We start from the raw sequence: 24,269 nt of genomic DNA on the forward strand, positions 1-24,269 counted from the left end.
TTACCATTATTATCTGGACAATAATTTTAATGTGATAGGATTTAAGTTCTATCTATCTCTCTCTCTTCTTAACACTCAGTGCGTATCATTCTAAATTACTATATACATGGTGTTTAAAAACAACACCCACAACGTTCGGGAGTTGATTCCTGACACCAAGATAAGACAAAAAGTATAGACCAACCTGTGTGCACAAATGCTTCCTTTGAGTTATAAGCTGTCGAAAACGCGAAAAAATGAACTTTAAAGGTCCACAGCTCCAAAACTATGGGACCTACCGTAGTCGAGTCAAGACTTAACTTAGGATCTAATATGTTCACTATCCAAATATCCATGTTTCAGAATCCTGCAGTACTTCCGCGACAATTTTTATAGAGGTAGTTGGTGAGTGTTTGAAATTATATGCCCGTAGCCAAATTCCTTCTATAAAATTTGTTGCGGGAGTACCGCAGGATTCTGAAACATGTATTTTTGGATAGAGTACACGCTAGTTCCTAAGTGAAGTCTTCACCCGACTACTGTAGGTTCCATAGGTTTGGGGCTATGGACCATTAAATTTCATTTTTTCATGTTTTCGACAGACTATAACTCGGAAAGGAAGTATTTCTGCACCTAGGTTCGTCTATACTTTTTGTTTTATCTTGGTGTCAGGAATCACCTTCCAAACGTTGTCGGTGTTCTTTTGAAACACCCTATATATATATATATATATATATATATATATATATATATATATATATATATATATATATATATATAATGATTTACAAGAATGTCTGTAAAACGGCTTGTTTCTTTTAAAAAAACTCTCGTGTTGAGCGATCTAACGGCCCAGCTAATTCTGCGTCTGCCTGTCACTACTTTGTGTGACGTCACTCGCTACGGTGAAGGGCTTCTCTTGAGACTGTCTTGCCTTACCCCGATGAAAATCAAATATTTTTTTCGCAAACACAGCCACGGCTGGGGGCATACAGGGAGTGGCACAAAACGCACAAAGCTCGTTGTATAGCTGCAAACACTTAGAACTATGGGACGTAAGACCCATAGACAACTATAGTTGCTACAAGGCGTTCAGTCAGGGAGACAACATTGGTCTTGGTTGCCTCGCACCTACCAAGGTCAGTTAATGCGACGGAAGGAAACAACAGTAACATAAAACTACTCCCTTCTGTTTACTTTTCGCGAATATTTGTCACATTCGTGAGTGCAGGTCACGTACTGCGTATATTTAAATGACATGTTGTTGAAGAATATATTCCCCATAAAGATATGAGTACTGAGAAGGAAAAAAAAAAAAAAACATGTAGCTATTTTTGTTCTCCTTTTTCTAATAGCCAGTGGAAATGTGTATGGCTGTTTCAACACCCTTCTTGTAATTTGTTAGGATTCACTTCCTCTTTTTAGTTAACCTTTGCGTATGAATAACACGGGAGAACTCGTGGTTTTTATGATAGTGGCGTATTTTCGCGCCCGGAGGATTACGGAAATAATAAGTAATGTAGACTCCGATGCTTTTGAAACGGACGATGAAGGTAGTTTGTAGGAAGATTCTAGCATCAATTTATGTGACACGCATCTACCTTTATCTATTTTGAAATACTGTGTGATATACAATATACGGAATTCAAGATGGCTGCCATGATGTACACTACATCATTTAACGCTGTTTCTACTAACTAAACTAACTATTTCTATGGTCTATGGAACCCGGAGGTTCAATGCCGCGTTAACAAAAGCTCTCCACTGACTTCTATCCTTAGCTAACTGCATCCCGTTTCTACTTTGTATTCCAATCTCTGCGAGATCCATCTTAATATTGTCCTCCCATCTGCGTCTGAGTCTTCTTAATGGTCGTTTTCCGATTGGTCTTCCAGTCAAGACTTTGAAAGCGTTTCTACTTTCTTCCATTCTAGCTACATGACCCACCCACCTAAGCCTCCTAGACTTGATGACCCTAACAATGTTGGGTAAACCGTATAAATTATGTAGTTCCTCGTTATGAAGTTTCCGCCATTCCTCATTCCCGTTCCTCTTGGGTCCGAATATTCGTCTCAGGATCTTGTTCTCAAATACTTTCAGTCTATGTTCTTTCCTCAGAATAAGCGACCATGTTTCGCAACCATACAGAACAAAGGCATAATTATCGTTTTGTATATTTGTATGGAAGTGCGTCGGGACCGTAATACGGCAAATTGTGGATGCATTAAAATATTAAATAATACTTTTGATAAAGTGGATAATTTCATATATCTAGGATCAATATTAACAGAGGAAAATCATATTCACGGAGAAATTAAATGTCGACTAAAAGCAGGGAATTCGTGTTACTATTCGGTTCAAAATCTCTTGTCGTCGCGAATTCTGTCGAGGAATTTGAAACTTAAAATATACAAAACGATAATTATGCCTGTTGTTCTGTATGGTTGTGAAACATGGTCGCTTACTCTGAGGGAAGAACAAGGACTAAAAGTATTTGAGAAGAAGATTCTTAGACGAATATTCGGACCCAAGAGGAACTTCATAACAAGGAACTACATAATTTATACGGTTTACCCAACATTGTTAGGGTCGTCAAGTCTAGGTGGGAACGGGTCATGTAGCTAGAATGGAAGAATGCTTTCAAAGTCTTGACTGGAAGACAAATCGAAAAATGACCATTGGGGAGACCTAGGCGCAGATGGGAGGACAATATTAAGATCGATCTTTGCAGAGATAGGGATACAAAGTAAAAACTGGATCCAATTGGCTAAGGATAGAAGTCAGTGGAGAGCTCTTGTGAATGCGGCATTGAACCTCCGGGTTCCATAGGCCATAGAGAAGAAAATATTTTAAGCTTCAGATTCCTCGACAGAATTCGCGACGACAAGAGATTTTGAACCGAATAGTAACACGAATTTCCTGCTTTTAGTCGACATTTAATTTCTTCGTCAATATGATTTTCGTCTGTTAATATTGATCCTAGATATTTGAAAGTATCCACTTTATCAAAAGTATTATTTAATATTTTAACGCATCCATAATTTGCTGTATTACGGTCCCGACGCACGTCCATGTATTTAGTTTTCTCTGCATTTACTTCTAAACCCTGCAAGCGTTTAATAAAATACCTGAATTTCTTTCTATTTTTCTCCTATCATCTCCTATTAAATTTACATCATCAGCATATGCCATAACCTGGTGAATACCGTTCAACTCTAGGGTCTGGTTGCTATCTTTGATTTTTCTTGTATCGTATTCCAGAACAAAGTTAAATAATAATGGCGACAACGCATCTCCTTGTTTCAGACCATTTTCGACGTGGAAGCTCGTGGACAAAGATTTTCCTACCCGGACTTTACTTTGGGATTCATTTAAACATACCTTAATAAATCTAATTAGCTTTCTCGGTATTCCAAGTGTTGTAAGAACGTTGTATAATGTTTCTCTCCTAACGGAGTCGTACGCCTTTCTAAAATCAATAAATAGTTGATGTACCGGGGCATTGTATTTCCACTTCTTTTCTAGTATTTGGCGAATGGTAAATATTTGGTCGATAGTTGATCGATTTCGTCTAAATCTGCACTGCTGATCTCCAATAATTTCATCTGCGTATGTGGTCAATCTTGCTAATAGAATATTTGAAAGGATTTTATAGGATGTTGACAAAAGAGAGATGCCTCGGTAATTATTACAGTCAGTTTTGTCGCCTTTATTGTGAATTGGAACAATGATTGATTCTTTCCACTCCTGTGGCAATTCTTCCTTGTTCCAGATAAGGAGAATGAGTGTGTATCTTGTCCCTCAATTTTTCGTCTCCAGCTAAAATTAACTCAGCCGGAATTCCATCTACACCTGGAGATTTGTGTTTCTTTAATTTCTTTATAGCGGTTTCTACTTCTATTCGGTTGGATTCTGGAATATACGGTTCTGTGGTGTGTATCTCCTTTTCTCCACGCACACTAGTTTTTGGTTGCGTGTTAAGCAAATCGTCAAGGAAATCTTTCCATCTATTTAGGATGCTATCCCTATTAGTGAGAACTGTACCGTCAGATATCTTTAATATATAAGCGAGGTTGATAGTCTTTCTTAAATTCTCTGATCCCCTTATACATGTCCCGGATGTTTTTATTTTTACTATTATCTTCAAGTTCCTTAATTTTAGCTTTCAAAAAATTGCATTTCTTTGTTCTAAAAGTTTTGGAAGTTTCCCGTGTGATATGTGCAAAATTTTGTGTAGTTATTTCATTCGGATTTTGTAGCCAGCGTAATTTTGACTGTTTTCTCTTTTCTGTTAGTTTAATGCATTCCTGGTCGAACCATGGTTTGTTCCTACGTATTTCCGCGTGTCCCAATTTTTCTTTTGCTGAAATTTTAATGCTATTTCTAATTTCAATCCAGGCATTCTCAACACTAGTGCACTCCGAATCTTCTAAAGCCGAGAATATATTCGAAACTTCCATCTGGTATTCTTCTCTTAGCTGGCTCTCTTCTAATTTCTTTAAATTGAATCTCTCCGTTTTCGGGCAATGAATATTACCTTTATTCAACCATAATCTCTCTCGTATTATCGCTGCTATCAGGTAGTGATTAGTATCACAATCAGCCCCTCTAAACGACCGGACATCAATTATGCTAGATTGCCTTCTTCTATCTACTAAAACGTGATCAATTTGATTATGAGTTTTTCCGTCTGGTGATGTGTGTATGAACGTCGCAATGTGGGAATTTTGTATTCTTCACGATTAGGTTTTTGGGTGTTGCAAAGTTCACAAGTCTAACACCGTTGTCATTACTTTCCTTATTCAGACTTTCGTTCTCCATAATCGGTTTGAAAATATCCTCTCGTCCTACCTTCGCATTGAAATCCCCCAATAGAATTTTCATATGGTATAGCGGGAGTTGGTCTAATATCCGTTCCCCTTTTTCGTAAAAACTGTCTTTTATTCGTCATCTTTTTCTTCAGTTGGGGCACGTACATTTAAAACAATATCACACCACCGTCCCTTAAAAGTAGTAAAAGAAATTCTGTCAGTAACTAATTCAACTCGTTTAATTGGTGGTAATATTCGTTTGTGAACGAAAGATCCTGTTCCTAACTGGTGATTTTTATTTCCTTCCCCGTAAAAGAAAGTAAAATTTCCGGAATTCACAGATCCATTTCCTTCCCACCTAACTTCCTGAACTCCTACTACGTCCATCCTGTATTTCTCTAACTCACTCGTTACGGATTTTAACGCGCCTGCCGTATAAAGACTTCTAATATTCCATGTTCCAAATCTCATGTCCATTTTCTTTTGCTGAGGTCGTGCCAAGTTAACAGTCCTTGTCCGAGGTTTTTGTGAATATTTCTGAACAGGTGATTTTTTTTACAGGATGAGGTTGTTAGCCTTGCCCAAACCCCAAGCTGGAGGACCACTCCTATTCGGCTGTCCGCGACTGCTTATTCAAGATATTCGCAGCTAATCTCTATATCTAGAGGCCTTCTCCTCGATCCGCAACCTGAGGATGTGCCATGCCGTGGTGACAGGAACCCACGTTACACGGATGCTGTTTCTACACCAATGTCAAATTGTAACATTTTCTTTTGCTCCGTTCATGGGTCTCTTTGTTACTGCCCTGTCACGATACATTTTTTTTTCTATTAGATACATATGTCAAACATAGCACTCCTTGTCCCAAACAAATGATGTGTAAAAAATGAGTTCACATTCTTATTTGGGGGAATATTCAATCCTAGGTTGAAGTGTAAAATCATAACCTTTTACATTTAAAATAATATTGTGTGATATGCAATATGGCAGAATTCACGTACTACGTACATTTAAATGACATGCTGTGTCAAGTATATATTCCCTATAAAGATATGAGTACTCAGAAGGAAACATCCACTCCAAATCGATGCGTCTACGCATGTCGTTATTATTGTTCTGTCCCAATTACCTGTATACAGATCCACATATGTCTTCTCATAGCAACATTATACTAATCTTTTCCACAGAATATTTTTCATTCTGTATTTGATTCAGGGGTAGAAATGACATTTTAGAACTAAGGAGAAAGTCAATAATTGATAGAGTTTGATTAGGCTATGTATTGAGAATACAAATTCAGAAAGTCGGAAGTGCAAGCAAACTTTAATGGAGAACGACTTAAGCAAAGCGATTGTTCCAGAACAATCAAAAACCAAACAAAACTAATATCACAATTCAAATTTCCTATTTGTTACTAATAACTACAGATATTTTTCATTCTTTTGCACAAACACTTCAACTTACAAAGGGAATACTATCCCCTTGTGCATGCCTGATTTCCACTCTTGCTTTGATCTCAGGCTTTTTACACGTGGAACCCTATTTTGACGCGGGACCCTTTTGACTCGTGTCTTTTTGTCGCGGGGCCCTTGCGCCCGGACCTTTTCCACGCTGGGCCGTTTTGACTCAGGCACTTTTGAGGCGGGGTCCTTTTGACCCTGACTATTTTGACTCAGGACCCTTTTAACTCGAGCCTTTTGACCCGGGCAATTTTGACGCGGGGCCGTTTCTACTCAGGGCCTTTTGTCGCGAGGCCCTTTTACCCGAGCCCTTTTGACCTGCGCTCTTTTAACTCGGGGCCGTTTTTACTCGGGCCCGTTTGACGCAAGACCCTTTTGACTCTTGTTTTTTCCCGCGGGACGCTTTTCACCCGGGACCGTTTGACGCGGGGCCAGTTTGACTCGGGCACTTTTGTTGCTGAGACCTTTTGAGCCGGACCTTTTGGCTAAGGCCTTCTTGTACGAGGGCCCGTTTTGACACGGGTCCATTTATCATAGGCCTTTTTAAGTCGGGGTCCTTTTGACCCGGGATCTTTCGACGCAGGACTCTTTTAACTCAAGTCCTTTTGACCCGGGATCTTTTGATGCGGGGCGGTATAAACTCCAGCTCTTTTATCTCGGAGACCCTTTCACCCGGGCCCTTTAGACTTGGGTCCTTTGATCTTTTGACCCCAGGCCGTTTAGACTCAGGCACTTTTGTCGTGGAGTCCTTTTATCCGGGCCCTTTTGACCAGGCCTTTTTAACGCAGAGACGTTTTTACTCGGGTCTTTTTGTCGCGGGACCTTTTGACCCGAGCCTTTTTGACTCGGGCATTTTGGTAGCGGACCCCTTTTGGCACGGTCCATTTGACGTAGAGCCGTTTTGACTCGACTTCTCTTAACACGGGACCCTTTTCACTCTGGTCATTTTATCGCGGAGAACTTTGACCGAGGTCTTTTTCACGCTAGGCTGTTTTGACTCAGACCCTTTTGAGGCGGGGTCCTTTTGACCCTGGCTCTTTTGACGCAGGGCCCTTTTAACTCGAGCCTTTTGACCCGGGCAATTTTGACGCGGGGCCATTTCTACTCAGGGCCTTTTGTCGCGAGGCCCTTTTACCCGAGCACTTTTGACCTGCGCTCTTTTAACTCGGGGCCGATTGACGCAGGATCCTTTTGACTCTTATTTCCCGCGGGGCCCTTTTCACCCGGGACCGTTTGACGTGGGGCCGGTTTGACTCGGGCACTTTTGTTGCGGAGACCTTTTGAGCCGAACCTTTCGACTAAGGCCTTCTTGTAGCGGAGCTCGTTTTGACACGGGTCCATTTAACATAGGGCCTTTTTAAGTCGGGGCACTTTTGACCCGGGATCTTTCGACGCCGGGCCCTTTTAACTCGAGTCCTTTTGACCCGGGCTTTTTTGATACGGGGCCGTTTAAACTCGGACACTTTTATCGCGGAGACCCTTTCACCGGGGCCCTTTAGACTTGAGTCCTTTGGTCGTGGAGATCTGACCCCGGGCCGTTTAGACTCAGGCACTTTTGTCGTGGAGTTCTTTTATCCGGGTCCTTTTGACCAGGCCTTTTTAACGCAGAGCCGTGTTTACTCGGGCCAGTTTGACGCAGAGCCATTTTGACTCGGATCTTTTTGTCGCGGGACCTTTTGACCCGAGTCTTTTGACTCGGGCGTTTTGGTAGCGGACTCCTTTTGGCACGGTTTATTTGACGTAGGGCCTTTTTGACTCGACTTCTCTTAACACGGGACTCTTTTGACTCTGGTCATTTTGTAGCGGAGAACTTTGAACCCAGGCCTTTTTCACGCTGGGCTGTTTTGAAACGGAACCTTTTGAGGCGGGGTCATTTTGGCCCGGGCTCTTTTGACGCACTGCCCTTTAAACTCGAGTCCTTTTGAGCCGGACCCTTTTGACAAGGGGTTGTTTTGATTCGGGCCTTTTGTCGCGGAGACATTTTGACCCAGGCCTTTTGGACGCGGAGCCGTTCTGACTCGGGCCCTTTTGAGGCGAGTCCTTTTAACTCGGCCTCTTTTGACCCAGGGCCACTTTGTCGCGGGTCCTTTTGACCCGGCTCCTTTTAACGCGGTGCAGTTTTGACTCGGCCCCTTTTGGCACAGAGAATTTTGTCGTGGAGATCTCATGACCAGGGGCCGTTTTTAGTCGGGGCCTTTTGTCGCGGGGGGAGCCATTTACCCGGGTTATTTTGCCCGGATACATTTTGACCTGGACTCTTTTGACGCGGGGCCGTTTTCACTCGGGAACGTTTGACGCAGGACCCTTTTGACTCAGGTCTTTTTTGTTGCAGGACCCTTTTGACCCGGATCCATTTGATGCGGGGCCGTTTTGACTCGGGCACTTTTGTTGCGGAGATTTTTCGACGAGGTCACTTTTGACTCGGTCTCTTTTGTAGCGGGGCCCGTTTTGACACGGTCCGTTTGACTCAGGGCCGTTTTAACGTGGGTCCGTTTTGCCTTGAGCCATTATGTCGCGGGCCCTTTTGACCGTTGCCGTTTTGACTCGGACCTTTCTATCCTCGCCCTTTTGTCTGGCCCTTTTGACATGGAACTATATATATAACGCAGCAGCTGAAATGCCTGGGGCAGGCGGCGGGTATGAGTAAATTGATTATTAATCGATCCCTGGCGCAGTAAAATTAGTTATGCAACTGGTCATATCTCTTTCTTTCTCTTCTCTATACATCATGTCTGGAGATGAATGTTCTGACTAATAGGCTACAGCGGCGACTTTAAAAAGTAAGAAGATATATGCTATCAATTTTAAATGTTATGAATTTAAACAATATATATAATCTATAGGGCAATAAATCGAAAAACTCTATATGGGACTTTTGCCCCCTCCCGTTGGAAAAAATTCTGCTGGTGTTAGTGATTATCATGTTGCTTAGTTACTGTATTATATTGTGCTATAAACACAATAAATACTTCTGTGTTTTATTTAATAATAAGAACCTTATTTATGTTTATTACGGCCCTTGCTTGACAACAGCGAGACATATTCACGCTCAGTGTAATTAGTTTCCATTCTCAAATAAGGTCAGTGAAGCGAATGAAATAATTTACGCACACACTTAGGACTTAGAAAAGTGTTCTGCGAACATGTCGTAGTAAATTTCTGAAGAGTAAAAAGCGCTAGTACTAATTGTTAGCAGTTATTAATTTAACATATAAGACAATAAATTGAAAACAGAGAATACGAATCTTTTCAGAGATGACAGTGTACTGACGCTTCAAATCTGTTCCTTTACTCCCTATACCTACGTTATTTCCCTAGTCAAAATAAAAACTCTTCAAAATTAATCACAATTTCTTATGCAACCATCCCTTCCTTGGTGTACTGCGCAATCACATACCCGTCACGGCGATGTAAAGGCACTTTTGGCGACGAGGATACAAGTATATTTTAGGCACACACCAATCCCCCCACCCACCTCGAAGTGCTTTGATTTCCACACTGACAAATACTTTACCATTTTATATCGTAAAGGTCAGATCGACCATTAGTGTAACAGAGTGATACTTGAGCAATTGACCGTAGAAATTCAAACTCCGATTAGCCCTTAAACTACGGAGGTAAGTCTTTAACCTGTAAACCTTTAACCTTTAAACTACATTTAAAGCGTTTTCGTAAGGGTTTACAAAGAAGTCCATTTCTTCACTCCTATTTATCGAAGACACATGAAACAAAACGTGTTAAAAAAGTTATTGTAGTACCATTTCGAAATCGAAATATCCTTAGTTAAGACAAGAAACAGGGTATTTTGAAAAGAAAATGTCCCGTAGTTTAAAGGTTAGTGACAATTCCACAGTCTTGTTTTATTACAAGTGTAAACTCTTTAGTAAACTCTTTAGATGTAAATGCAGAGAAAACTAAATACATGGAAGTGCGTCGGGACCGGAATACAGCAAATTATGGATGCGTTAAAATACTAAATAATACTTTTGATAAAGTGGATACTTTCAAATATCTAGGATCAATATTAACAGAGGAAAATCATATTCACGGAGAAATTAAATGTCGACTAAAAGCAGGGAATTCGTGTTACTATTCGGTTCAAAATCTCTTGTCGTCGCGAATTCTGTCGAGGAATTTGAAACTTAAAATATACAAAACGATAATTATGCCTGTTGTTCTGTATGGCTGCGAAACATGGTCACTTACTCTGAGGGAAGAACATAGACTGAAAGTATTTGAGAACAGGATCCTGAGACGAATATTCGGACCCAAGAGGAACGAGAATGGGGAATGGCGGAAAGTTCATAACGAGGAACTACATAATTTATATGGTTTACCCAACATTGTTAGGGTCGTCAAGTCTAGGAGGCTTAGATGGGCGGGTCATGTAGCTAGAATGGAAGAAAGTAGAGACGCTTTCAAAGTCTTGACTGGAAGACCAATCGGAAAACGACCATTAGGAAGACTTAGGCGCAGATGGGAGGACAATATTAAGATGGATCTCGCAGAGATTGGAATACAGAGTAGAAACTGGATGTAGTTAGCTAAGGATAGAAGTCAGTGGAGAGCTTTTGTGAACGCGGCATTGAACCTCCGGGTTCCATAGGCCATAGAGTTAGTTAGTTAGTTAGTTAGTAAACTCTTTAGTCAGTAGAAAAGGGGCCGTGGATCATGTGTCAGAGTTGATGACGATAGATTTTGGTGAGTCAGAATACAGATGGTGATCAGAAAAATGGAAACACCTGTAGCTGACAACAAGTCAGATGTATGGGTTGGCAGTGGTATCGTGGCGCCCGCAGCGCCGGAACGCTGGTGGTGGTGTGTTAAGTCGTTCTCCATACTACGTCAGGCGCAGTGTCCAGTGGCTGCAGCAGACGCAGGTAGTGTAAAATGGGAGACCTCTCAGATTTTCAAAGAGGGCAAATTGTTGGTGCGTGGTTATGTGGAGTGAGTGTGACGGCAGTGGCTACTGTGTTAGGTGTGTCACGTGGGACAGTGTCAAAGGTGATGACGGCCTACACAACACACGGGAAAACCACATCGGGGAAGCGGAACAGTGGGCGGAAGGAAATCATGAGTGACAGGTCACGCCGGATATTAAATCTCATTGTCACGCAGAACCTTCGTGCCACTGCGGAGCAAGTGACGGAGGAACTCAATCAGCACCTCCCCCACCCTGTTTCGACAATCACAGTCCGCCGCGAATTACATGACATAAACTTACGGGGTCGTGTTGCACGGGCCAAACCGCTCATCAGGAATCATAACGCTTTCGCATGCCGAAAATGGTGCCGCGACCATGCAACTTGGACCGTTGAGGACTGGAAACGTGTGATATGATCGGATGAGTCATCCTTCACCCTATTCCCAACCACGGGCCGTGTTTATGTGTGGAGAACGCCCAAAGAATCTTATGATCTGCAGTGTCTCCGCCCAACTGTAAAACATGGCGGTGGCTCGGTGATGCTGTGGGCCGCCATATCATGGTTTTCATTGGGTCCTGTGGTCACACTTAGCGGAAGAATCACTGCCAATGATTATGTCGCAATTTTAGGAGACCACTTGCATCCTATGGTCCGGATGTTGTTCCCGGACAATGACGCCAACTTCCAGGTTGATAATGCACCCATTCACACAGCTGGCGTTGTTGCAGAATGGTTTGAGGAACATCGGGATGAAGTTCAACACCTCCCCTGGCCCACCCAATCCCCAGATCTCAACATAATTGAACATCTGTGGTCCGTCTTGGAAACACGACTCCGGCGACGATTTCCACCTCCATCCTCTCTCACAGAACTGGCCGATGCCCTGCACGAGGAATGGTGCAAAATTCCACTTGCTACCATTCACGACCTCTATGCCTCCATCCCACGTCGCATCAAGGCTGTTCTGAAGGCGAAAGGTGGCCCGATACCATATTAATCTGGTAAGTTGCAATTTCGTTCAGGTGTTTCCATTTTTCTGATCACCATCTGTAGGTCACAGTGGTTGAGAGTGGTTCACGGTAGGTGGTGGGTCAGTAGGTCGTGGGTCAAGTTCTCATTGACCCACGCCAACTCTGGGATCAATGTGCTTTATAGAACTGGCAATATTTGAGGATGTTCAAGTTTTTCACATGAACACACTGAATTATTCCCAGTTCTACAAAACATGAAGATCCTACATTAAAAAAAAAAAAAAAAAAAGTTTTCTTGGATTTTCTGTAAATGGACAAGAGCCGTTTTGGAACTGGTCGACTCAAATGATTTAAATCGAAATAATCGATTTAAATAAAAAAAAACTATTTAAAAGAATCGTGTTTTTTCAATTCTCTCGCATTCTGTCAATAATATTAGAAATTCACCGAAATTTATGAAATGATAAATACAAAATTATTAAGAATTTTAGTACAAATTAAAAGATCACGTAACTTCCAATGCCATTTTGATTTAAAAACTACAACCAACTAAGCCATGCTTACTTTTTTTTTCTTGTTGAATTTTACAACACAACTCATAAAGAAAGACGAATAGTTTCTCTTTCATCAAAAATCTTCCAGAGCGAAAGTAATTAAAATCAAATAAAAGTTTAATTTCCGTAATAGGATTAGAGAAGAGAAGTAAGGCTGACGAAGGAGGGGGAACTTTAGTGTTCTCTCAACTTTATTGAAACTGTCAGGAAATTGGCGAGATGAAGTGAAGAGGATCAAGTGCTTCCTAATTAAAATTTACTCGAAGAACAGGTGCGTTGAGATACCGTTGTCTTCTCGTGAATAGCTCGGAACGCACAAAAGCCGCTAGCTATCAGAGCAGCAGCGCCATTTTAACTAATTAATATTTCTGCTTAAATTATATATTCCACTCTCCTGCATGTATAGCTGTACCAGTATATACAGTTGTTCATTGCTTTTTATGTGCAACTTAATTTTTTGCTCTGAGAGTTAGTAGAGACCGGGCTCCCACGAGAACTAAACCGAAAAACGCGCACAACGAGGATAAGCATTCTAATTTTGCTCAAAACAGAATGTACATTAACTGATGTAACACCATTTCTGGCAATGTCTTACTCTTTTGTTAATACGTTGTTTTGTCCGAAAGTACTTCAAAAATGTTTGCCTAGTTCACCACGCAGGCTCGTAGAAATTGTTCTATTTGTTGTTAAACAATTTTTCATTTTTTTATATAAACCGTTCATCGTTCGAACAAATTACGAGGGAGAATCCGAAACTAAGGTTACAAGGCTGGTATTTCTGGCCGGTATTTCGTCTGATACAGAGGAATGAGGAGTGAGCGGTAATTTTAATACATGGAGTTAGCAACTGTGCAGAGTTTAACCCACCCTCCCCTACGGCGCTAGCTACAGGTAAACACAAATGGCGACTCGTTTGGAAAACTGGTCTCGCGAAGAAGTCCGCTCAGTTATTCGATCTCTCTGGGTGAAAAACGAAGCCGCGGCTGAAATTCAGCGGCTTGTAGAGGTTTACGGAGGGACTGTAATGTGTCGTCAGCATGTCGCAGAATGGTGTCGAAACTTTGCGGCTGCTACACCACGCTGTTGAAGCAGTTTCGCTGGGATACCATTGACCACCCTCCATACAGCCCGGACTTCGCTCCAAGCCACTTTCACCTGTTCCCGGCCTCGAAGGAGCATCTCTGAGGCCGTCGCTTCGCTTCAGAGGAAGAGGCAAAACACTTCATGACAACGTGGCAGAACACACAAGGACAGGATTTTTACCAGGAGGGAATCTAAAAAATCATCCCACGATGCCATAAGTGCCTCAACTGATATGAAGACTATACCGAAAAATAACCTAATGTATTACGTGTTGCTGTATTGATTGTATGAAATAATATACACGTTTCACTATAAGCGTTGTAACCTTACTTTTTGAATCACCCTTCGTATTCAACCAACCGTTTATTATTCGCGAACATTCCTAAACAGCGTTTATGACTCGAATGTTTTTTCGAACATGTATGAAGAATGTAAACATGTCCGGACATGCTCTCCAGAAAACATGTTCGTACGCTTCGCAAACTTACGTTCCAAAAATTTTACTTGGACAAAATTTTCAATTGTTAGTTACCTGAATTCGATAGAACTTGGTAGCCGACTTGAAAAAAGGAAAGTGTTAACAAATTCGTCCCGGTGGACCATTTATTTTGATACGCCCTTGTAACTTTTGGAGTAATGGACAAAAAAAAAAAAAAATGAAATTGAAATTTTGAACTATGCAAATATCGGCAGGGACGTTGTTTGGCATTTCCTGTGACACCACAAAGTTAACAATGTTGCCAACCCAACAATTTTTTTTTTTCAAATGACACTACTTCATGTTATTACATATTTCAAACCTACAGGTTTAACGAAATCTTACAAAGTTACATTTATTATTCAGTTTTGAAAACTAGAATGCTGCAGTATTACAAATATCCGAATTTCGATGATCTCTATAGTAATTAAACACAAGTGAGACAGACGAGGTATAGCACACATAAAATACTTGTCTTAATAGATGTTGGGGAAATAATCGGACACAGTGTTCTACAATAGGAATTCCGTTATTCAATTGTTTATTATTGTAATTAGATAGATTGAAGTGAAATGAAATTAACTACAATTTACGGAAATTAATAGATCAGAAAGTTGAGTGATGCTTTGTGGTTTTAATGCTCGTGACGGAGTGTTGGATCAAGAAATAAATGTAGAAAACTTTTTGGAAGTAATCCTGCACTATTTAGTTATTAGGCAAGATTTAAGGACACATGTTATGGTGTGTAGTCATAGCGACTACCGCATCAATAAGTTCGTTTGCTGGAAGCCTACGCAACTTACCAAGAATATTTTCATTTGTAAAGGTAACAGTAATAGTTAGATTAAGTTTGCCTAAAAATACTATAATAACGATGTGATAGATTTCGAATAAATACAAACAAAGTTATAAAGGATTGAAAACTTGCCTTCTTTTAAAAGCCTTTAGTTCGAAAAACTGCTTAGGTAAGTCCTCATCCAACTGGATAAACACGTTTCAATTGATGTCAAGATTACAATTGATGTCCCTTTCGCTTTCTAGACGGGGTAGGGAACTTGGTAATGGCATCAAACCTTCATGTGTAATTACAAAAATTAAATTTATAAACAAATAAGAAATCATCAGTTTATCAGACTTTAATTGATAATTTATTCACAAGATTCCCTATCGAAGGCGTGGTAGATGAAGTTTCTGTTCTCCATGAATCGACGTTGCTAACTGACATGGTCGATATGGAAAAGATGTTGTATGGTGATAGAGAGATACTTTTTGCTGAGTATTTCAAAACTGACCTACAAAAATCGTTATCAGACTTAAGTCTAACAAGCAGATTGTCGATGAGGAGTTGCAGAAATTTCAACGTGGGGTAGAACTATTATCAATTTCCACGACAGAGTGCGAACGGGGATTTTCTCTTATGAATTTACAGATGACTGATATTAGAAATAGACTAAGTGCTCAAACATTGTCTAACTGGTTGTTCATCAATGGTAATGGCCCACCGCTAGACAAGCTCGAAATAGACGAGCTAGTTATTCCTTGTCTGAAGGATGGACATCATTCTGCTGCGGATGATTTACCACGACAAAGTTACCAACAGGAAATAAACCCGATATCAGATTTGTTTTAAGGTGGAATATTACGAATAATGGAAAATGTATACTTGTATTACTAATGGCTTATTTGTGTTATTCAACTTTGTACCTATTTTTTTGTAAGTGTCTTCTTTGCTTTAGGTAAACTACTTTGAATAAATATTCCTAATAATTGCAATTATGCATATTTGTAACTTAAATTTAACGTTGTGTTTTAGTGATTACACAAATTACAATTATGAGCATACTTTATGGAGAGGCTCTCACATAGGGTACCCGAGCACCTTTATACACTATGAAAAACTGATTTTTCAAGTCTTTTCTGAGAAAAATACTGTGAATTGAGAAACCATAACCTTTTCCATATTGTACAGGGGTATTTTCCTGCGAATAGAAGTTTCTTTTGGAATGCGTTCAGAAATTACCACTTGCAAGATTGCTCTCTTAGTACAAGTATATTTTAGGCACACACTAATTTCCCCCCACCTCGACCTGTTTCAATTTCCTCACTGACAAACACTTTACCATTTTATATCGTAAAGGTCAGATCCACCGTTATTGTTACAGAGTAATGCTTGAGCGATTGATTAGAAATTCAAATTCCGATTAGTGACAATGTCAGTCTTGTTTTATTACAAGTGTAAACTCTTTAGTCAATACAGAAGAGGCCGTGGATCGTGTTCAGAGTTGATGACGATGAACTTTGGTGAGTCAGAGTAGGTCACAGTGAATGAAAGTGGTTCATGGTGGGTCACGGTGGGTCAGAGTGGTTCGCGGTGGGTGTTGGGTCACAGTGGGTCATGGTGGGTGGTGGGTCAGAGTGGGTCACGGTGGATGGTGGGTCAGTGGGTCGTGGGTCACGCTGGATGGTGGGTCAGTGGGTCGTGGGTCACGCTGGATGGTGGGTCAGTGGGTCGTGGGTCAACTTTTCATTGACCCACGCCAACTCTGTCGCGAACTATACATCAAATATGAAAAATGTTAAGAGTCAATGTACAATACAGATGGTCCTTAAAAATGAGTCAAACACGAGGTTTCCCCCGGCTACCATTTTGGGGGACGGGGTGTGCGTGAAATTTTCAAATAGGAACAAGGGTCGAGTGATACCTCGTTTGAAAGAGCTTGGAAAATTGAACAATTTTTGATACTGGGCACTGTTTTCAAGATGGCCCCCAAAAATGGTCCTGTATCAGATAAAATTTCCAGTACTTATAAATCAGAAACGGCTGAGTAGAAAACGGTGAAACAAAAGTGTTAAGCGTCAATGTACAATGCAGACGGCCTAAAATATGGGTTAAACACAAGGTTCCCCCGCCCCGCATTTTGGAAGTGGGGTGTACGTGGAATTTTCAAATGGCAACATATTGCGAGTGATACCTTCTTTGATAGATCGTGGAATACCAAACAGCTTAGTACAAAATTAAGACCTCGTGTTTGACCCATTTTTAGGCCTGTCTGTATTGTACATTGACCCTTAACATATTTCTTATTTGATGCATAGTTCGCTGATATTGGCTTGTAACAGTTTGAACACTGCGCTTTGTATCTGAATGGGGAATCATTTTCAGCGACCATTTTAAAACAAGCTTGCCCGAAATCAAAACAAATTTTGTACTAAGCTGTTTGGTTTTCCACAATCTATCAAACTCGACCAAATATTCCCATTTGAAATTTTCATGGCGTTTTACTTTTTCACTTTGTGTTTCATCTTTTTCTACTCAGTCGTTTCTGATTTATAAGTACTGGAAATTTTATCTGATACAGGACCATTTTTTGGGGGTGGGGCATCTTGAAAATGGTGCCCCATATCAAAAATTGTTCAATTTCCCAAGCTTTTTCGAACGAGGTATCACTCGACCCTTGTTCCCATTTGAAAATTTCACATACACCCCCTCCCCCCAAAATGGTGGCCGGGGAAAACCTCGTGTTTGACTCATTTTTTAGGACCATCTGTATTGTATACTGACTCTTAACATTTTTCTTATTTGATGTATAGTTCGCGAGATATTGGCTTGTAATACTTATTTTGACTCACACTATATATATATATATATATATATATATATATATATATATATATATATATAGAGAGAGAGAGAGAGAGAGTGTGTCATGGACTACGTTCAACTCAATTATTAAACTTACATCCATGATAGTACTCTTTGTTAATTACTCTTTAAATTATTTACAAAGGGCAGTGAAAGGAATCTCTGGATATTTAAAAACTAAATTTTGATTAAGTTATGAATTCCTACCTGCAAAAGTAAATAAATAAATAAACCTGCTATGTAATTCTGTCTTTGTTTCCACGTACTGAGGTAATCTACCTTTACACAGATCATCGTGTAAGTTCATGCATTGACTTGAGTAATCCGCTTTTTAGCATTAGTGTTGAAGTACGTTAATATTGCTTTTCTAGAAAAGTTTTTATTTGTACGTCAATTGCTTATTACTGAAATAAATTGATTTAATGAATGTTAAGTACTCTCCTTGAATTAACTGACGATTAATTTTTATTCCTCGAATAACTTTGATTTTTGAATAAATTCATGGCTCTGTGGTAGAACGCTTACCTCTGGTGTGTGGGGTCTCTGATTCGATCCCGGACCAAGTAAGTTTTAGGTGAAAAACATCGTGACCGTGGTTTCTTTCGGCGTACTCCCGTTTCCTCTCAATTACTATTCTACCAATTATTCCATCTTGTTCCCTTACCATAATCATTGTCTCCCTTAGTCTAAAAGGCATATCAGGGGACGTTTAACTGAGATTTTTTTCAATTTTGAATACATTATTTAAATAACTGTTCATTATTCAACTAACTAGTCTCTCGGACAAATATTCAAATATTCGCTCGACATTGTGTATGAAAATTTGAATTTTGCATTATCCCAATTTCGAAAGTATTAACGTCTTAAATCGTAAAGTGATACTCAGGCCACTATTTTAAAGCACAGTTGTTAACATGTGGGCGCTACAATTCTCGGTCAAAATTGTAGCGTCTATTCTATTCTCTATCGAAACTAGCACTCCCATGCTGGTAATAATAATAATAATAATAATAATAATAATAATAATAATAATAATAATAATAAAAAGTGAGAGGATCAGGAAGAGAGACGCAAGCACAGAAAATGTCGTGACATCTAAACTATCCATGTTAATTTTTATAAATAGACAGTAAGATTGCTTACTCTGTAAAGTATGATAAAGCATATGAAAACTGATTTTTATCTCACCTACCTTTGACTGATCCCCTCCATGTTGAATTGTTGTAATGTCACATGCAGCTACTCGTTGCAAAGTTAGTTTTACCTATAAATAATCAAAAAAGACTGTTGTTAATAAAGGTGTGATTCCACTACTACAAAATTAAAAAATAAATATACAAATATATTAACACAATATATTCTGCAAGTTGAAAACTCTTTGAGTTTTACGTCTCACGTTTATGCCGGTTAGGCTAAAGGAGACGGTGATGATGAGACATGAGTGAAAATGGTGGAATGAAGAAAGTGGGAGGAAACGGGAGAACCCCGAGAAAACCCACGAGCACGGTGTTTGTCCACCACAAGGTTCACTTGGCTGGGGCTGGGATCGAACCCGGGACCCCAAGCACCAGAGGTGAACGCTCTACCACTTAGCCACCGCGCCCCCTCTGCAAGCTGAGCAACCATCAATAACTATAAGTTATTTCCAACAGTGTCTACAACGAACAACAGAATTTGAAACATCCTTTATATTTGATTTATATTTACCCTATCAAATTCTTCATACCTCCTTTTAGTGCAATACATATGGGCGTGTATCAGTCTCGTAGACAGAATTTAGTGTAATTCTAAGGCTGCACTTGATCTTTTCAATGATTATCTCTTGCTTGAGAACCAGCAATGCATAAAAAAAATTGCAAGAAGTGAATAGCTTCTTAAATTTCCCTATTAACGAAGTGATTTTTTACTACCAATCAATCTTGCAAAGTTTTTTCTAATTTCCGTAGGTCGAATATTGACTAAAGAGAAACGCAATGATGATTAATTCAAATTTATCGTTAAGTAACTAGTTGTGCTTCTAGCGAACCGCTAGCTACGGAAGATTAAACTCTTAGAATAATAAATACAGGGTGAGTCAAAAGTCCTTGGACACCTGCATAAGTTTGAAAATCACCGCAAAAGTAAAAAGTGATGATGGGAACAGAGGTTTGATGAGGGACCGCAACTTTTGGAGTGTATGTCATACATGGCCACCATCTTGAAATCCGCCATTTTGGATTCGTCATTTTTTTAAATGGGAAGGGGGATGTATAACACATCAAATAACACTAGCTTGAGCTCAGAAATTTAGTGGTGTAATTTGTTTTTTTTTTCTATCTTGTTTAGAAGTTATTAATGTTCAAAGGTGGGAAATTACCTTGATACTGAATGCTACAACACATGTTCTACGTGTTGTCCATCCCGTGCAATGCACAACTGTAATCGCCGCAACCACTCTGACTGCACACGGAGGAGAATGTCTCCTGAAATTTGGTCACACGCTTGTTGGATGCGTTCCTCCAGGTGTCTCAAATCACGGATTGCCTCAGTATACACTATCTGCTTAAGATGTCCCCATAGATAAAAATCAAGGGGCGTTAAGTCAGGGGATCTGGGCGGCCACTCCACGGGACCGCGGCGACCAATCCACTTCCCTGGCAACTGTTCATCCAACCATTCACGGACACCAAGTCCACAGTGTGGAGGGGCTCCATCGTGCTGAAAATAAGATGGGAAAATGCCGTCAGCGTTCAGTGTGGCAGGGAACACAAGGTTCTGCAGCAGCATCAGATACTGTAGTGCAGTTAAGGTGTTGTAAATGAAAAAAGGTCCAATGATGCGAGTGTCCCATATGCCACACCACACCACCACCTTCGCTGGACTATGTTCTCGACTCGGGTCAACCCAGTTCGGATTTGGGTTACACCAGTATCGACAATTATGTAGATTAACCTCCCCGTTCAAAGTGAAATACGCCTCGTCGCTGAACAGTATGCCCTTGGCAAACGCAGGATCCAGTTCGTGTTGTTCAGTAGCCCACATGCAGAACAACCGACGATCAGGGTCATCCTCGTTCAGTTTATGTTGCATGTGCAGCTTGTAAGGATGCTACTGATTGGCGTGCAATATCCGGACAACGGAGAATTGGCTTATTGCACATGCTAGGGACGCACGACGGGTACTTCGTTTAGGACTTTTCACAAATGACGCAACAACCGCCGTTGCAGTTTCCTCATTGGTGGCAGTCTTTGGTCACCTACTACGTGCCCTATCTTGAACAGAGCCCGTCCCTCGGAATTTGGTGATCACGTGAGCCACCCTGCTGTGCGATACCGATTCTCTGTCTGGGTGCCGTCTGTTGTAGTCAGCTGCTATTGTTCGGTAGCTGCCTTCCCCTGATATAAGGATGATTTCGATCTTCTGTTCGCGTGGCAGACTCATTTTAGATCAGCTGGAACAAAGAGAGAACTGGGTCAGTATCAAGGTAATTTCGTACCTTTGAACATTAATATCTTCTAAACTGTACAAGATAGAAAAAAATACACCACTAAATTCCTGAGCTCAAGCTATTGTTATTTGATGTGTCATAACCCCCTTCCCATTTGAAGAAATTGACTTGAATCCAAAATGGCGGATTTCAAAATGGCGGCCATGAATGACATACACTCCAAGAGTTGCGGCCCCTGATCAAACCTCTGGTCCCATCATCACTTTTTACTTTTCCCGTCGATTTTCAAACTTATGCAGGTGTCCAAGGACTTTTGACTCACCCTGTATACACTGCTTCACATTAAAAATCAACACCAAGAAGGAGACATCGTAGGAAATACAAACTTTCAGAACACATAGAGCATGAAACGGTAAACCACGACAACATCGAGAAACAGAAGATGCACCGGATATATTATCTAGTAAGAGCAAGCGAAGGTCGGCAGAGAACCACAGTTTACTGATAGACGAAGGTGGTTGTGACGCAAAACTGTGCATAGGTAAATGCCTCGTTATCGAATGCGGCAGTCCTTTCAGTATGTTTCGGTCTTTGATAGCGGCGAATAGTGGCATTATCACTAGTCTAGTTTATTTTCCTGAGATATTGGTGCCTGTATTGGACGGAATTGCCACAGTGCAGTAAATATACACTCGGTGGTTCCACGAACGCACTACGCAGCAACACGCTAGATTCCAACTATCGGTCTAACCATGGGTTGTGAGGATAGACAGCTTATGTGTATGTCTCTTACAGATCGGAGAGCCACATCTCGCATACTGACACAATTACTGAAGCTTTACACACTGTTTTAGTGTCTCCACGAACAATTTTATGTCGCCTGCTAGAGCGAAGCATATCTGCACGCGCTTATTGTTGCGGACTCCGATGACTTTACAACGTGGGTATAGGAGACTACAACAGTGTTGCGAACGTCATGCATAAACAGACAAATTGCAGGACATTCCTTTCAGATAAATCCCGATTTCACTGCAGCATCAACATGGTTGCATTCGTATCTGGCGGTATCATAGCACTAGGTTGGATGACACCAGCATTCTGCATTGCCACGTTGGTGTGACACCGGGTGTTATGGTGTGGGGTACCATTGGATTGTATTCCCGTTAATGGCCTCCTACGTATTGACGGACATTTGACCAGCCAACAGTAGACTGACAAGATGTTAGACCCGATTGATATCCCTTAGTGCAGGTCCTGCCGGGGACTATATTCCACCAGGACATGGCATGACCTCATACTGCACGCACTGCCCTACACTTCCTGCCTCCTTAATCGCTGCGTTACCCCGATCTCTGGCTGATACGACACGTTTGGTCGATGGTTCCACAGCGCCTCTCACAACTACAAACTCTCGTAGCTACTGTTGATGAACTGTGGCATCGTGCCGAAGACGCATGGCTGACCATACACCAGGAAGACATTCGAAGGCTCATTATCTCGTTATCTTCGCCTGTTACAGCCATTCTGATTGTCCATGGTGTGTCCACAGGCTACTAATCGTAGCCAGTTCTGCTGCGCTATCACCACTATCGCGCGTCACACAGAGCGGTATGTTCAATCATTTGCTACTTATATAGTGAACACCAAAATAATTTCCCCTGACTGATATAACTCCACTAGGTCGGGCACATTAGATTTCCTGGTATCAAATGATTGGACAGATGCAATCCAACTTACTATAACATTTCAACCAGGAGACAATTGGATTTTCTGGAGACTACGAAGGAACACGAAACACCAGTATCACTGAGTTTAGATAAAATTATGATGGTAAAGAACGAAGGGCAAACAGAAGAGAAATTAAGAATGAAGGTGAATAATAAAACAATAGAATTTGAAATAGACACTGGAGCAGCGATTACCACAATTCCATACCAAGTGTATAACAGAAAATTTGAAGTTATTCCGAACGAGAAAATGAGTCTTTTATGCCAAGGGTGTGGAACTGGAAGTAATGGGAAAGATCCATGTAATATTGGAGTTACGAAAATAACATTTGCATTGCAAATTTTGGTGGTCGCTGAGTCTACTATCATACCGGTATTGAGACGAAATTGGTTAATACAATTGGCACCTGGTTGGAGGAAGATAACAACCGGCTTGGGTGAGCAATCATTCGTTGAAAGGGGGTCGAGGAAACGTCAGCAGACAAACCTGGAATGATAAGAAAGTTGATGCCAGGCCAAATGGATTATCTTCCAGATGAGTCCTGGTCTCTTAAATGATGAGGGGAAGATGTGGGATAGAAAAGTGGTAATTACTTTACGGCACATAGTTATGTGAAGAAATGTTTAAAAGAGAATAATTTCGCTAGTTACTATTAGTTTGTTGATTCCGATGTTCGATTTCAGAGATTTGGAATCCGATATGTAACTGGTTGTGTGTGTGGCTCCTGTTAGGTTATGTAATGGTTGAAAAATAGTTATGAATTGTAAGAATTCATTAAATAAAGTATGAGTGTCAACCAAGATAATTGTTCAGTGTAGTGTATATATATACATCTGACAGTATATTAAGATTTGTGATTTGAGCACGTTTTAAAGTCATCAGAACCGACCTTTTGAAGTTGTATCAGCAAGAGGAGAATTACTTTTGCTGTTGACTGTACCATCAGCTTACCAACTTGATACTGCTGTTTTGTCTTCTTGTTGCTGCATTTTTAATGGAGAGAAGTGTATATTGCTATAACAATTAATATGGGATGTTTGTTTATGCAAATTATTGTCTATATCTCTAGTTAATTGAAAATTTGTTATTTTAGAAGAAACAATACTGATATGTGATTCGAGAGAGAAAAATTTAAGGTATCATTAGAGTTATCACCTTTAAATTTCAACGAGAAGCTTTCAGGTAACCTTTGGGTGACATTCGAATGGGT

General features: G+C 40.6%; 1 protein-coding gene across 4 annotated transcripts in view; it reads right to left on the reverse strand.

Annotated features, from left to right (window-relative positions):
* in (inturned planar cell polarity protein) overlaps positions 1–24,269 on the reverse strand; it is a 666,765-nt gene that overhangs the window by 398,949 nt on the left and 243,547 nt on the right. For all 4 annotated transcript variants that reach the window (XM_081752327.1, XM_081752329.1, XM_081752330.1 and 1 more), the window contains exon 5: positions 19,097–19,168. In XM_081752327.1, coding sequence (XP_081608453.1) covers positions 19,097–19,168 — 72 coding nt within the window. The remainder of the gene's footprint in view (positions 1–19,096; positions 19,169–24,269) is intronic.

Source organism: Thermobia domestica, chromosome 3 (genome assembly GCF_964235325.1).
Source record: "Thermobia domestica chromosome 3, izTheDome1.hap1.1, whole genome shotgun sequence".
NCBI classification, from domain to species: Eukaryota; Metazoa; Arthropoda; class Insecta; order Zygentoma; family Lepismatidae; genus Thermobia; species Thermobia domestica.